The sequence below is a fragment of the Schistocerca gregaria genome, chromosome 3, assembly GCF_023897955.1.
Source record: "Schistocerca gregaria isolate iqSchGreg1 chromosome 3, iqSchGreg1.2, whole genome shotgun sequence".
Classification (NCBI taxonomy): Eukaryota; Metazoa; Arthropoda; class Insecta; order Orthoptera; family Acrididae; genus Schistocerca; species Schistocerca gregaria.
Window position 1 is genome coordinate 715,348,035 of NC_064922.1, and position 14,400 is coordinate 715,362,434.

Genomic DNA, 14,400 nt, shown 5'->3' on the forward strand with positions numbered 1-14,400 from the left:
TGGGTACAACAGCTTCTGAGAAAGGAAAGGGAATATTTCAACTTTTACGAGTACGAATAATAAAGAACTACAATGTACAAGCCAAGTATCATGTTGGCCACAGCTATACTTTTACAATCAAGTAGACCCAACCGCAAACAGTCGTTAATAGTTTGGCGAAATTTCTTAATACATATAGTCATATTTCAACAAAGTTGGGGTGTGTGAGATCGGAAGTGGTTTTAATGCATAAAGAAGACTGAAGGGTTATAAAATGATAAACTGCAGAACACATAAAACAGCAAACTGTAATGTATTATAAGAGACAGTGAAATGAAAATCAAACACCCATCACGACGATTCCATGCAATGGTTCCGTTCAAAACTACTAATCACACATATTAAGATATTTATCCCACTGGGAGACAAGACGATCAGCTGTTATCCATTATAATGCGGTCGGCCGCTGGCGGATCCTCAATTGCAGCCACTCTTGCACTTACTTGTCCGACTGAAATCGACGTCCAAGCATAGTTTTCTTCAGGTCGCCAGGGCTGCACAAATCACAAAATGTGCAAAATGTGGGTTGTACAGAGGATGTTGTTGTGTTTCCCAACCAAATGGCTGAAACGTAGCTTTCGTTTATTGGCGTTGTAGAGGCAAACATTGTCGTACAACAGCTTGATTCTTTCCGACAGCATTCCGACAGACCAAGGGCAAACAGCACAGCCAGCAGTGGAAACACCCAATCTTTGGATTTCTTTTGCGGTGAAGATATCGGATGTTTCTACTGTTGGCTCTGCTGTTCGCCCTCGATCTGTCAGAATATTGTCGGAAAGAAGCACGCTGTTGCATGATAATAGCGCATTCCATAGTACTGCTGTCGCAAGTGCTGGGTTTTCTTTTGGCTGACCCTCATATTTACAGTACATGTTTTCATATTTACGAGGCCATCACGGTTTTGTGCAAGAATTATATTTCTCATCCACATTAACATTTACTCAGTATTCGGAAAGAAGAGGCATCATAAACATTCAAAATTAAGACGCTTCAAATTTTCAAAATAAGATTTCATAGGCGTCAGAGAAATCATCTTAAAAGATTCATGCATTGTATTACGTTTAACCGAAGAGCATCTGTATTAGTAGAAGGCTACCCAGGGCATGGTCGCCCAGTTGCTAATGCAAGTTGCCTCCCTACAAATCAGGGCCAACAAAAATTTGATTTTCAATCTTTCAATCAATTGTTGACCGAATTAGGAAACTGAAAATGCTGTCATAACCAGTCATTGAGAACTATTCTCAAGTAAAATGTTTAACACATTAAAATAAGTATTACGTTTTATTTATTTATTTATTTATTGTACTGCAACAACAGAAATGAAAGAGGAAGCCGCCTAGTAGAATTTTGTACAGAGCACAACTTAGTCATAGGTAACACTTGGTTTAAGAATCATGAAAGAAGGTTGTATACGTGGAAGAACCCTGGAGATACTAAAAGGTATCAGATAGATTATATAATGGTAAGACAGAGATTTAGGAACCAGGTTTTAAGTTGTAAGACATTTCCAGGGGCAGATGTGGACTCTGACCACAATCTATTGGTTATGACCTGTAGATTAAAACTGAAGAAACTGCAAAAATGTGGGAAATTAAGGAGATGGGACCTGGATAAACTGAAAGAACCAGAGGTTGTACAGAGTTTCAGGGAGAGCATAAGGGAACAATTGACAGGAATAGGGGAAAGAAATACAGTAGAAGAAGAATGGGTAGCTCTGAGGGATGAAGTAGTGAAGGCAGCAGAGGATAAAGTAGGTAAAAAGACGAGGGCTGCTAGAAATCCTTGGGTAACAGAAGAAATATTGAATTTAATTGATGAAAGGAGAAAATATAAAAATGCAGTAAATGAAGCAGGCAAAAAGGAATACAAACGTCTCAAAAATGAGATCGACAGGAAGTGCAAAATGGCTAAACAGGGATGGCTAGAGGACAAATGTAAGGCTGTAGAGGCTTATCTCACTAGGGGTAAGATAGATACTGCCTACAGGAAAATTAGAGAGACCTTTGGAGAGAAGAGAACCACGTGTATGAATATCAAGAGCTCAGATGGCAGCCCAGTTCTAAGCAAAGAAGGGAGGGCAGAAAGGTGGAAGGAGTATATAGAAGGTTTATACAAGGGTGATGTACTTGAGGACAATATTATGGAAATGGAAGAGGATGTAGATGAAGACGAAATTGGTGATACGATACTGCGTGAAGAGTTTGACAGAGCACTAAAAGACCTGAGTCGAAACAAGGCCCCCGGAGTAGACAACATTCCATTAGAACTACTGACGGCCTTGGGAGAGCCAGTCATGACAAAACTCTACCAGCTGGTGAGCAAGATGTATGAGACAGGCGAAATACCCTCAGACTTCAAGAAGAATATAATAATTCCAATTCCAAAGAAAGCAGGTTCTGACAGATGTGAAAATTACCGAACTATCAGTTTAATAAGCCACGGCTGCAAAATACTAACGCGAATTCTTTACAGACGAATGGAAAAACTGGTAGATGCGGACCTTGGGGAGGATCAGTTTGGATTCCGTCGAAATGTTGGAACACGTGAGGCAATACTGACCTTACGACTTATCTTAGAAGAAAGATTAAGAAAAGGCAAACCTACGTTTCTAGCGTTTGTAGACTTAGAGAAAGCTTTTGACAATGTTGACTGGAATACTCTTTTTCAAATTCTAAAGGTGGCAGGGGTAAAATACAGGGAGCGAAAGGCTATTTACAATTTGTACAGAAACCAGATGACAGTCATAAGAGTCGAGGGGCATGAAAGGGAAGCAGTGGTTGGGAAAGGAGTGAGACAGGCTTGTAGCCTCTCCCCGATGTTATTCAATGTGTATATTGAGCAAGCAGTAAAGGAAACAAAAGAAAAATTTGGAGTAGGTATTAAAATTCATGGAGACGAAGTAAAAACTTTGAGGTTCGCCGATGACATTGTAATTCTGTCAGAGACGGCAAAGGACTTGGAAGAGCAGTTGAACGGAATGGACAGTGTCTTGAAAGGAGGATATAAGATGAACATCAACAAAAGCAAAACGAGGATAATGGAATGTAGTCCAATTAAATCGGGTGATGCTGAGGGAATTAGATTAGGAAATGAGACACTTAAAGTAGTAAAGGAGTTTTGCTATTTAGGAAGTAAAATAACTGATGATGGTCGAAGTAGAGAGGATATAAAATGTAGACTGGCAATGGCAAGGAAAGCGTTTCTGAAGAAGAGAAATTTGTTAACATCGAATATAGATTTAAGTGTCAGGAAGTCATTTCTGAAAATATTTGTATGGAGTGTAGCCATGTATGGAAGTGAAACATGGACGATAACTAGTTTGGACAAGAAGAGAATAGAAGCTTTCGAAATGTGGTGCTACAGAAGAATACTGAAGATAAGGTGGATAGATCACGTAACTAATGAGGAGGTATTGAATAGGATTGGGGAGAAGAGAAGTTTGTGGCACAACTTGACTAGAAGAAGGGATCGGTTGGTAGGACATGTTTTGAGGCATCAAGGGATCACAAATTTAGCATTGGAGGGCAGTGTGGAGGGTAAAAATCGTAGAGGGAGACCGAGAGATGAGTACACTAAGCAGATTCAGAAGGATGTAGGTTGCAGTAGGTACTGGGAGATGAAGAAGCTTGCACAGGATAGAGTAGCATGGAGAGCTGCAGCAAACCAGTCTCAGGACTGAAGACCACAACAACAACAACAACTGCAACAACAGCAAATATTGAGAAATACATACAGTTAAAATTACACATTAAAGGTGAAACCTTCCCGTCTCCTTTATATCTCTTTTGTTACGCAACCTTCCCTTAGGATTTCTATCCCTTGCTTAATAATAACACATGAAATCTTCCCTTTGAAATTTATTCTCTTTCTCAATCTTCGCATAGAAATTTAATTGCTGCTTATTAAAAGTGATTTTCTGATTATTTCGACGAAACATAGAATGTGTCGTCGTCGTGGCCCTCAGTCGTTATCTGCAACAACCCAAAACTGTTCCTTACCTTTTTGTTATCGTTACTGGATCGCCATCTGACTGCTACATCGAACTGCGACATGAATATACTTACTCTGTTTTACTATACTCTATTAGCTGCTGGTGGGCTGTCATAATAAGTGGCTGTATTTATTACCAAAGCTGACTTTATTCTGTAATAGCAAATCTGACGTTGTTCTATAATTAATTTGACTAAAGTTACGTACGCATAGTTAAACTTTTTCTTGACAACAATAAAATTTTGCAAACTTTTACGTAGATGGTTTTTGGGATGGATTATAATCAGTAATGCAATATTACTGGTAAAAATTAATTATATCCGGAATGAAATGATTTTACAAACGTTTTTGCAGTAATCTTACAACTGTCCTTGCGCAAACATACTTCCAGTTACCTTGAGTTTCTCAAAAAAATAATTCAATAATAGTAGTTCCTCTTATGGTAACAGTTAGCTGATGTCTCTGTACAAGCGTTCAAGCGTTTATGATCTCTTATAAATCATAACTGGTGGCTGGCAGGCACACCGCTCCTCTCACCCTCTTGCTAAAGAGCGGTCTCTCCAGAAAAAAATGCTTTCTGGTGCAGACAATCCCTGCTACCGTTACAAAATGTATCAAAGCGCGGTCTTTCCCGCTCTTTTCGTAAAATGTATCCATACGCGGTCTCCGCCGCCCTTTTTAGAATTATATGAATGTGCGGTCTCTCCTGCCAACAATACTTTGGTGCATACATTCCCTGCTACCACAATTATTTCCAACATGACAAATATTAATTATTCATACTTAATCCTATTAATAAAATATAAACATCTTTCATAAATTGTGGTTTGACAGTTATTGTTGTTGTTGTTGTGGTCTTCAGTCCTGAGACTGGTTTGATGCAGCTCTCCGTGCTACTCTATCCTGTGCAAGCTGCTTCATTTCCCAGAACCTACTGCAGCCTACATCCTTCTGAATCTGTTTAGTGTATTCATCTCTTGGTCTCCCTCTACGATTTTCCCCTCCACGGTGCCCTTCAGTACTAAATTGGTGATCCCTTGATGCCTCAGAACATGTCCTAACAACCGATACCTTCTTTTTGTCAAGTTGTGCCACAAACTTCTCTTCTCCCCAATCCTATTCAGTACTTCCTCATTAGTTATGTGATCTACCCATCTAATCTTCAGCATTCTTGTGTATCACCACATTTCGAAAGCTTTTATTCTCTTCTTGTCCAAACTATTTATCGTCCATGTTTCACTTCCATACATGGATAAACTCCATACAAATACTGTCTGAAATGATTTCCTGACTGGTTTGATGCAGCTCTCCATGCTACTCTATCCTGTGCAAGCTTCTTCATCTCCCAATACCTACTGCAACCTACATCCTTCTGAATCTGCTACGATTTTTACCACCCACGCTGCCCTCCAATACTGAACTGGTGATCCTTTGATGCCTCAGAACATGTTCTACCAGCCGGTCCCTCCTTTCTGTCAAGTTGTGCCACAAGCTCCTGTTATCCCCAATTCTATTCAATACCTCCTCATTAGTTATGTGATCTACCCATCTAATCTTCAGCATTCTTCTGTAGCACCACATTTCGAAAGCTTCTACTCTCTTCTTGTCCAAACTATTTATCATCCATGTTTCATTTCCATACATGGCTACACTCCAAACAAATAGTTTCAGAAACGACTTTCTGACCCTTAAATCAACACTTGATGTTAACAAATTTCTCTTCTTCAGAAACGCTTTCCTTGCCATTGCCAGTCTACATTTTATAGCCTCTCTGCTTCGACCATCATTAGTTATTTTGCTCCCCAAATAGCAAAAGTCATCTCCTGCTTGAAGTGTCTCATTGCCTAATCTAATTCCCTCAGCATCACCTGATTTAAGTCGACTACATTCCATTATCCTCGTTTTGCTTTTGTTGATGTTCATCTTATATTCTCCTTTCAAGACACTGTCCATTCCATTCAACTGCTCTTCCATGTCCTTTGCTGTCTCAGACAGAATTACGATCTCATCGGCGAACCTCAACATTTTTATTTCTTCTCCATCAATTTTAATACCTACTCCGAATTTTTCTTTTGTTTCCTTCACTCTTGCTCAATATACAGAATACAATAGAAATATACACGTCTTACAAAGGATATAATGACAAAGGTAAAGTGTTTAAATCGTTAAAGTTAATAATTCTGTAATAGTAAAATTTCTAAACTATAAAATTAAGATTTAATTTTAAAAAAATATAATTAATTAGAATTCAACATCTGCTGAATGAAGCCAATTGGTAGCAGAGGGAGCAGCATTAAAATCACTGAGAGGTCCTGGGTACTTTCTCAGAGGGCAGTCTCTGACAATATGTTGAGCGGTTAGTTCTTGGGTACCACAACTGCAGCCTGGAGAGTCTCAAGTCCCCACTTGTGTATCCACCTGGTTTGACTGGTTCTTATACTGTTCAACCGTGTCCACTCACTTCTCCTCAGATCAGATCCTGGTAGACTGGCAGGTATATCTTGATTACATTGATTTTCATTGTTGCAGCATTCAGTCTCTTGCACCATTCTTCTTTAAGGTCAAACTTCTTGCTATTTCTTCTATTATACCATAGTGGAGTGCGTGATACCAAGCGGTCTGAAGGAGGCTCATTTAATACTATATGAACTGGAAGGTCTCGGGGGTAGTTGGGGTGATGCGGCTTCCTTCAATCTCGATAGGTTGCTTCTTGGAGTTGCTGGTGATGAAATGTTACTGATGATGTGCAGCCAAGGGATCAGTGTGTGTTTTATTAAACCCGTGGTTATTGTCATTGATTCATTCAATTGGACGTGTCTTTTCCTTGTATGGGATCTGTGTGGCCATAACTGGGTGTATTAGTGTCGGAGCTGTAGTCTGTACAGTGAATGCTTCAACACCTCTTGCTGTGCCAGCCAGTTTCTTTATGATGTCATTTCGAGTCTTAAGCTTTGACTAGTGAAACAACTCTGTATATGCCTTGAGGCAGCCAACTCAAGGCACGCAAAAATACCCAGACTATATGTATTCATCCAGCATTTTATGAATGAAAACACTTAACCACTTCGGGCAAGCTATAAACAGAATTTCGAACCCTAATTAAACGTTTTTTCACTGTCAGTGGCCACAAAACAATAAAAGGAAAATCGATTGCTTACGATATTTCCGAAGTTCAATAATTGAAAAACTTCAGTGTCAATCATAGTGTTTTATGTTATTAGTTGTTTACTGCTTACTGTATTCGCAACACATTTTGCAGAGGTTATCAGCATGTACCAGTGGACGTACCCGTAATATTATAACATTTTGCTATATATTGTTAGGGAGATACGATGATATAAACAATGGGATAGCGGAAAAACTAGCTCTTGCTTAAAACTGTGCGACACTGTACTCAACCAGTACTTGATAATGAGAGTTCTTCCGACAAATCGAAACAAAATAATCCAAAAGAAAGAAAAGAAAGAAGAAGCACATACCTCAAAGGAATTATCCCAATAGGGTGGAAATCGTACAGGCAAAGAAATGATTGCTACTTAAGAAAAACTGGGTGATTTATTCAAGAAAAAGAGCTTCTCAAATTGAGCAAGTAAATTATGAAGTGATCCAAGTCTGACTATTATACAAGCAGCTATTTGGCTGCGCATTGATTGATAGAGTTGTTCGATGTCCTCCTGACGGATATCGTGCCAGATTCTGTCCTGTTGGCTCGTCAGATCGTCATAATCCCAAGGTAGCTGGAGGACCATGTCCGTAATGCTCCACAAGTTCTCAGATGGCGAGACATCCGACTGCTTTGCTGGGAAAGGTAGTGTTTGGGAAGTACGAACACAGTCATATCTTCAGCCTGGAATCTCACTGACTGGAGTAGAACCGTCTTAAGTGAAGTGTCTCGCTTCGAACTGAACCACAATGACCAGTGAAGACGCGTCTCAAGATGCACTGGACAGAGGTAGGATACCAAACTCACTGTCGCCCGCCATACAGCCTGACAACCAGGAGTGAAGGTCTTGGGTGTCATTTATTTTCATCCAGGATGCTTTGCTTGTGATCGGCAGCACCCTAATGGCGCAGCGGTACGACGACGGTATTGTACGGCCTGTTTTGTTGGCCTTCATGGTAAACCATCCTGGCCTTACATTTCAACAAGGTAATGCCTGTCCACACACGGCGAGAGTTTTTACTACCTGCCTTCATACTCTTTTTCTCTTATCTACATAAAACTTCAGATCTCATCCAGCAAAAAAGGACCAACAACTGGCTTCATCGGGCGTGAGCATACACAAGAAAATGTGCTGTTCATTACATAAAAGGATAGATACAGAAGCAGTCAGTTGACAACCACGTGTCAGAAATGAGAATGTCATAGTAAAGTAATTTGTAGTTACAAGAGTGTATGCGAATTTCAGTGACAGTTTTGTTTAATTTGCAGGTCTTTTCCACCGGTCGATATCCCAGAGCGGCGTAGCGCTATCGCCATGGGCAATTTCTGAGACAGGAGGGGAGCGGAATGCGCGGAAGTTGGCTGCACTGGTTGGATGTCCAGTAGAGCCCAGTGCAGCGCTGGTCGATTGCCTCAGGAATGTAGACGACTATAAACTTGCTGGGCCACAGCTTCAATTTGCGGTTGGTATCTTACTGTTTTGTTCAGCTGATGCATGGGTAATTTCGTCCTAACTGTTACTGGTATATGATTAACTTCTGATGGTTGGGATTCACAGACATCATAATCGCCGTTGACTGTGTGAAATATTTAATACTACGATTGCAATTTCGGTCTTATGGCCATTTTCAAGTAACACTGCAAAAGTTCACCTAAACACAAAAAACACAAAAATGAAGAACAGGGTGTATATACATAATTAAACTAACATTTCATTAAGATAGTAGCGTAATTGTAAAAATTGGTGAGAAATGTACATAACTTACATTCTGTCAGAATATAAGACTATCTGACATGAGTATAATATGTCGTCGTCAAAATGCAGCCTTTTGACTGCGAGAATCCCACAAGATCCGATGAGTACGACACTTATTACATCGTAAAGTGTTGTCAAATATGTGCTGTATTGTCAAGGTTACCATCGTTTTAATAATCTATCACAAATAAAATTATTAAAATATTAAAAATAATCTCATCATTCATAAAGTATATACCCAAAATACGTAATCGTCCCAAGTATAATGCACTAATGCTAATAGTTGACACACGAAAAAAGAAAATAGTGGGGAAGCGAGAGGGGAGCTACATAAATACCTTAGAAATTGAAATATCCAAACGTACGCATTTTGCGTTGCACTATTTTATCTTAAACACTCACTGGGCTCGAAGCTAGTGTAGTTTCTAAAGAACATGAAAACAACTATACATACGACACACAAAATTGAAGGCTCGCGTTGTCGCTTAACGCCATATGACCTTGTTGATAGACAGACAGTTCTATGCTGTCTACTGTTGTTAGACAAGTGCTCAGCTAATCCTCACGGGGTAGTAGAGTGCGACGCCAGCTTTGCACAGCACGGACTGGAGCTCCGCTCGCGAGGAAGTATGCCAGCTGTCTTGCGCATTGTGACTCATCAGTGCTCCACGAGAAAGTTATCTTTATCCCTGAAAACACGGTGACATAGTTTTGCACACCAGCACCTGTCAGACACAAAGAAGAAACAGATTGCCCTATCACTTTAATCCAAAAGCTGGCACTGGAACATCATAAAATTAACAATCCAATTAAAAAATTGAAACTCTGTAATGATGTTAAACACACATTCATTTATGAAAAAAAAATGAATAAATCCCTCCAGAAATCAAAGTCCTGAAAGTCATCAGTAGTTATTATCACTCGTAAATAAACTTCTTCACAAATTGAGCACACACTCTTCTATTTCGTTCACTGTTTCGCTTGAATTTCTTCTGAGAAATGGATGTAAAGTTCCAATTACTGTTCTTGGCACGCTCGTTGTAGCTTAACAAATTACGAGGTTTGTTCTGCTAATCTTTGGCCAAATATCCAATTGAGAACATTGTTCTGAACTTTGTAGAAGTCGTAACATATTCAACATGAAACGTTCCCGTTATGTAGTGAACAATATAGATTTGCTGTGCATAAAAACCGATATTATCCGCCTCATTCAGATTTCGTGAACATAAAACTTTAAATGTTACCTTGATAAAGAAAGTGTCACTATTTACGTCAGAATACCAGTTATCATAGCTGTTTTTAATGTGTTAACTAATCAGTATTCTCTCGTTTCAAACACTGATCCGTTTCGGCATTACAACTACAAATTTATCCAACTTGCCCTTAATGTTAATTCCAAGATCGTAAAGAAGTTATCATATTACAGAAATCAGCTTGACGTCGGAACTATTTTAATCACTTCACCTCTGACGGTCAACAACGGCAGCACGAAATACTGCACTCGATTCTGTTGACTGATTATCTTCCTATGGCTGTAATTTTAATTGAGACTGATCAGCCACCACGTCATCTTCTCTCTCTTCATCATATTGCTTACTGTCGAAATTATGAGGAGAATTTTCACTTTTCGTCGGCTTCAGTCTCGTTTATCAAACTTGTGAGTAAACAATGTAAGTCATTATATATAACTATCACCTTTCGATCCAACTTTTTGTTCAAATCTGGGCTCAATATCTGGTTATCTGACTTCAAATCTCGTTTAGTACCATCTACGTTTTTAGAAAACATTGGTTATATTATTTAGATTTTGAATATTTACATTCAATTATCGTAAAAACTGCGTTAACATATCCTCCTTTCCAACACTCTCAACATGATTCTTGTCTGTTTCTACATCTCCTGATTCGATGTCCACATTCAAATTTGAACTTCAATTTACTGTTGCATCTACAATTTGATTTGTGCTAATTAGTCCCAGTTCGTTATTGAGATCAGCGAGAACTCTTTCCCTGTCTCCATCATTTATGTCACTCTTCTCAGTTTGACATCTTACTATACATTTATGCTGGCGTTCAAGCCCCAGATGCGAGGTTTGTTGTAGGATGCCTTATCCTTGTAACCAGCCTCCATATGTTTCTGACCATTATACGTGCTATTTTGCGACGACACTGCCTCCATGCACTCCAAGAATTTAACAATATATTTATTTAATTTACTAATAGTTTGAGGAAACAGGCAGTCATGGGTTCGACTGAGAATAGATATTGTTGGTGAATCACCAACAGTCCAAATCACTACCTAAATTATTACTTATTTCAAAGACTTTTAAATATACTTGGTCTTAGAAATATTCTGCGTGCCACCATAATGCAGTAATCATTTATCAATGAAACCATTAAGGAATTATGAGTGGGCAGCGATTAATCTGGCATGCTGGACTCCGCTAATCCAATGGTGCTTGCATTAAAGTAATACACACTCTGTGATGAAGGAGCTTCATAAATGTACGACCAAGTATCACAAAGAATGATGGACGTCTTAACGTTGGAGGATATAGGATCCTCATACATCCTCGCACTTCAAAAGATTAAATTTCACCAGGAAATTTCTTCCAACATAAAGTTCCAGTGTGGAATTAATGAAGAATGAGGAGCCCCTTTAGATGGAATAAACAGAATATATTGATAATACATAATGGTAAATGAACAGGCATGTGACTATTTGCACGTAATGGCTGTCACCACATTACTCTACAGTTCAGCAAAACAAAGCCAGGCTCTGTCAGTCCTAGAATGTAAAAAATAAAATAGAAGATAATTATTTGATTAATCTCCACACTTCTCTTATGAATGTCACCGTTTGTACAATGTCAGAATATAATCATAATCTATATATTTAATATTTCTGGCTGTCAATTCGTTGATATCAAATAGATTCAGCAGACAGTGCCTTAAGCTCCAAATATTTAATGCAACAAGGATCCTAGTAATTGAAAATCTTGTTTCAAATGACACTGAATTGAAGAGTTAGATTATTCATTTCTGTCGCTGTTAGATTTGATTGGAGTAAATTTTTTGCTGTTCCTGTGCTTCCATCTTTCTGTAGCACATATTATCCTACTGTGTCATTGATTTTGTAAAAATCAATAGTATCTTAAAATATACAACAGATGTGAAAGAGAACATGTGAATTTATTATCAAAACTATGTAAATACGTGAATTCTATTTACTATGAGCCTGAAAAGGGAAAAAGTTAATAACTACAATGTTTCTTCTTAATAACTTTCAGACTAAGTCTTTAATTTTGACAATGCAATAACATGTAGCTAGTTAATGGCTCTCCAGAGAAGTTTTCATCCTCTTCCTGTAAAATGTTCCATTCCCACAATTGTAGAAATGATACCTCATGGGTGGCATCTTAAAACTTATTTAGAAAGTAGAATGTGTGACACAGCATAGATAAAACCCCAAAACAATGAATGTAGAACATGTTTGACATGTACAGTGAATGTTTTAGATTACACAGCTAATATAACATCAATGAACTATGTGAGTCAAGAAATATGTTCTTCTGATCAGTTGATTTCACCACTGATACGAAAGAAGAAGGAAACAGACTCTTTCCGAATTTGGTACAGAACATAGGTTTTTCCGAACACAACATTCGTTTCATGATTTTTATGTTAAGTCTTTGTCTTTCCTCAGAATTACCAGACAGGATCGACTGCAGGCAATACGAGTTTCAGAAAATTATCAGCATAACTTAGTTTTGCTGTTTAATATGTGACTGTGCCACTGTGAAGTAGTCTGGTGCAGTAAGTGTACGAATAAAAGAAATCGAAATTTTTACCTCTCCATTTACCTGCTTCATTATTCTTTTAACATGAAAGGCACTTGCTAATATTCGTTCTTCTCTAACCCTTTCCTGCACACACTATGAAGAATTGTATCATAGGATTTAATATTTGGGGAGAATATTACCAAAGCAACTAAAACAGAATAATGCACTATCACACATTTTTAAAAAAAATTGTGTACAAAACGGAAGTGGCGCTTTTGAGTCCTATCAGAATATAATTATCTTATCCTATTGGTTTAACTGACAAGCAACGTTTATGGAATAGGGATGATTAAATTATAGAGAACTTGGCTATTATGATGAAATACCATGGTACATACAGAAACAATACAAATAAAAATTCTAAAACTGGGATTTTCTAGTGTAAATTTCAACAAATGACACACATATTGATAAATACTATATTAGTTATGGCCCAGAATATCCCTTGTCCAACATTCTGGTGACTTACTGTGATCAATTTTCAGTGACCGGAGTTGGTCTCCATACTATAAACCTCCCATTTACTTATTGTAGCTTCTACGTGAAGTAGGACAGTGAATATGCACCTTTGTACCTTCGTTTTGCTTTCTGCTGACAGTAGCTATTTCATTCTATTGGAAATTGGAAGCAAGCGTCTTATTCTACTGTATTTCCACTTGCATATAAATATACGCAAAGTAGAAATCTTATGGTCGAAGGCATCTCCCGTCAGAGGGCCCAAGTCACACGACATTTAAAAAGTTTTTTTTATTTAATTAAGTTAACTTGAATAATGTACTGTGTCAAAAAGTGTAGGATAAAATACCATCATTTTCACATATCTACTGAAATGTGAGCCGGCCGCGGTGGTCTCGCGGTTAAGGCGCTCAATCCGGAACCGCGTGACTGCTACGGTCGCAGGTTCCAATCCTGCCTCGGGCATGGATGTGTGTGATGTCCTTAGGTTAGTTAGGTTTAAGTAGTTCTAAGTTCTAGGGGACTGATGACCACGGATGTTAAGTCCCATAATGCTCAGAGCCATTTGAGCCATTTTTGAACTGACATGTGAAAGGGCCAGCATCATAAAGCATAGTAATTCAGTCAGCTATACAATTTGTATGGCCCGTGACATGGCTAGAGGAGTGGGGGGATGTTGGATATGGAGGGAGGGGAGGACGATGATCGCAGCTTATAAAGGGATTAATATCTGGGACCTAAATAAATCATAACAATACAAGTAGAAATTTTGTTTGCATAAATAATGCCATTAGCTCAGCCTAGTGAGCAGTTTGTTTATGAAGGCAATGTCATTGTCACAGTTCGAAGAGTACACGTTTGTGACTTCAGGTCAGCAATAACATTGTTTATATTTGGAGAACAATAGTCCTTTGCTCCAGTACTGGTATATCTTCACTACTATTTGAATTTTCTGCCATTGTATACTTATTTTTTGCTGCTGTCACAAGGGAATAGTCACTTTTGCCACAGACTGCGCCTGTATATGCGTACCCTATGCTCACATATCCTTTCACCATTTAAGGTACAGATGTAGCCATAGATAAATTTCTTCTTTATTGATCAGTCTTATACGTATTTCATTTGTGTGGCTGTAAGCGATATATTTAAAACCGA

At 38.5% G+C, this 14,400-nt stretch overlaps 1 protein-coding gene across 4 annotated transcripts in view; it reads left to right on the forward strand.

The window, feature by feature from the left end:
* LOC126355184 (venom carboxylesterase-6-like) overlaps positions 1 to 14,400 on the forward strand; it is a 345,553-nt gene that overhangs the window by 63,679 nt on the left and 267,474 nt on the right. For 3 of the 4 annotated variants that reach the window (XM_050005405.1, XM_050005403.1, XM_050005402.1), the window contains exon 5: positions 8,462 to 8,655. The exons of the other annotated variant lie outside the window; for it this stretch is intronic. In XM_050005405.1, the coding sequence (XP_049861362.1) occupies positions 8,462 to 8,655 (194 nt within the window). The remainder of the gene's footprint in view (positions 1 to 8,461; positions 8,656 to 14,400) is intronic. 4 annotated transcript variants of the gene reach the window in all.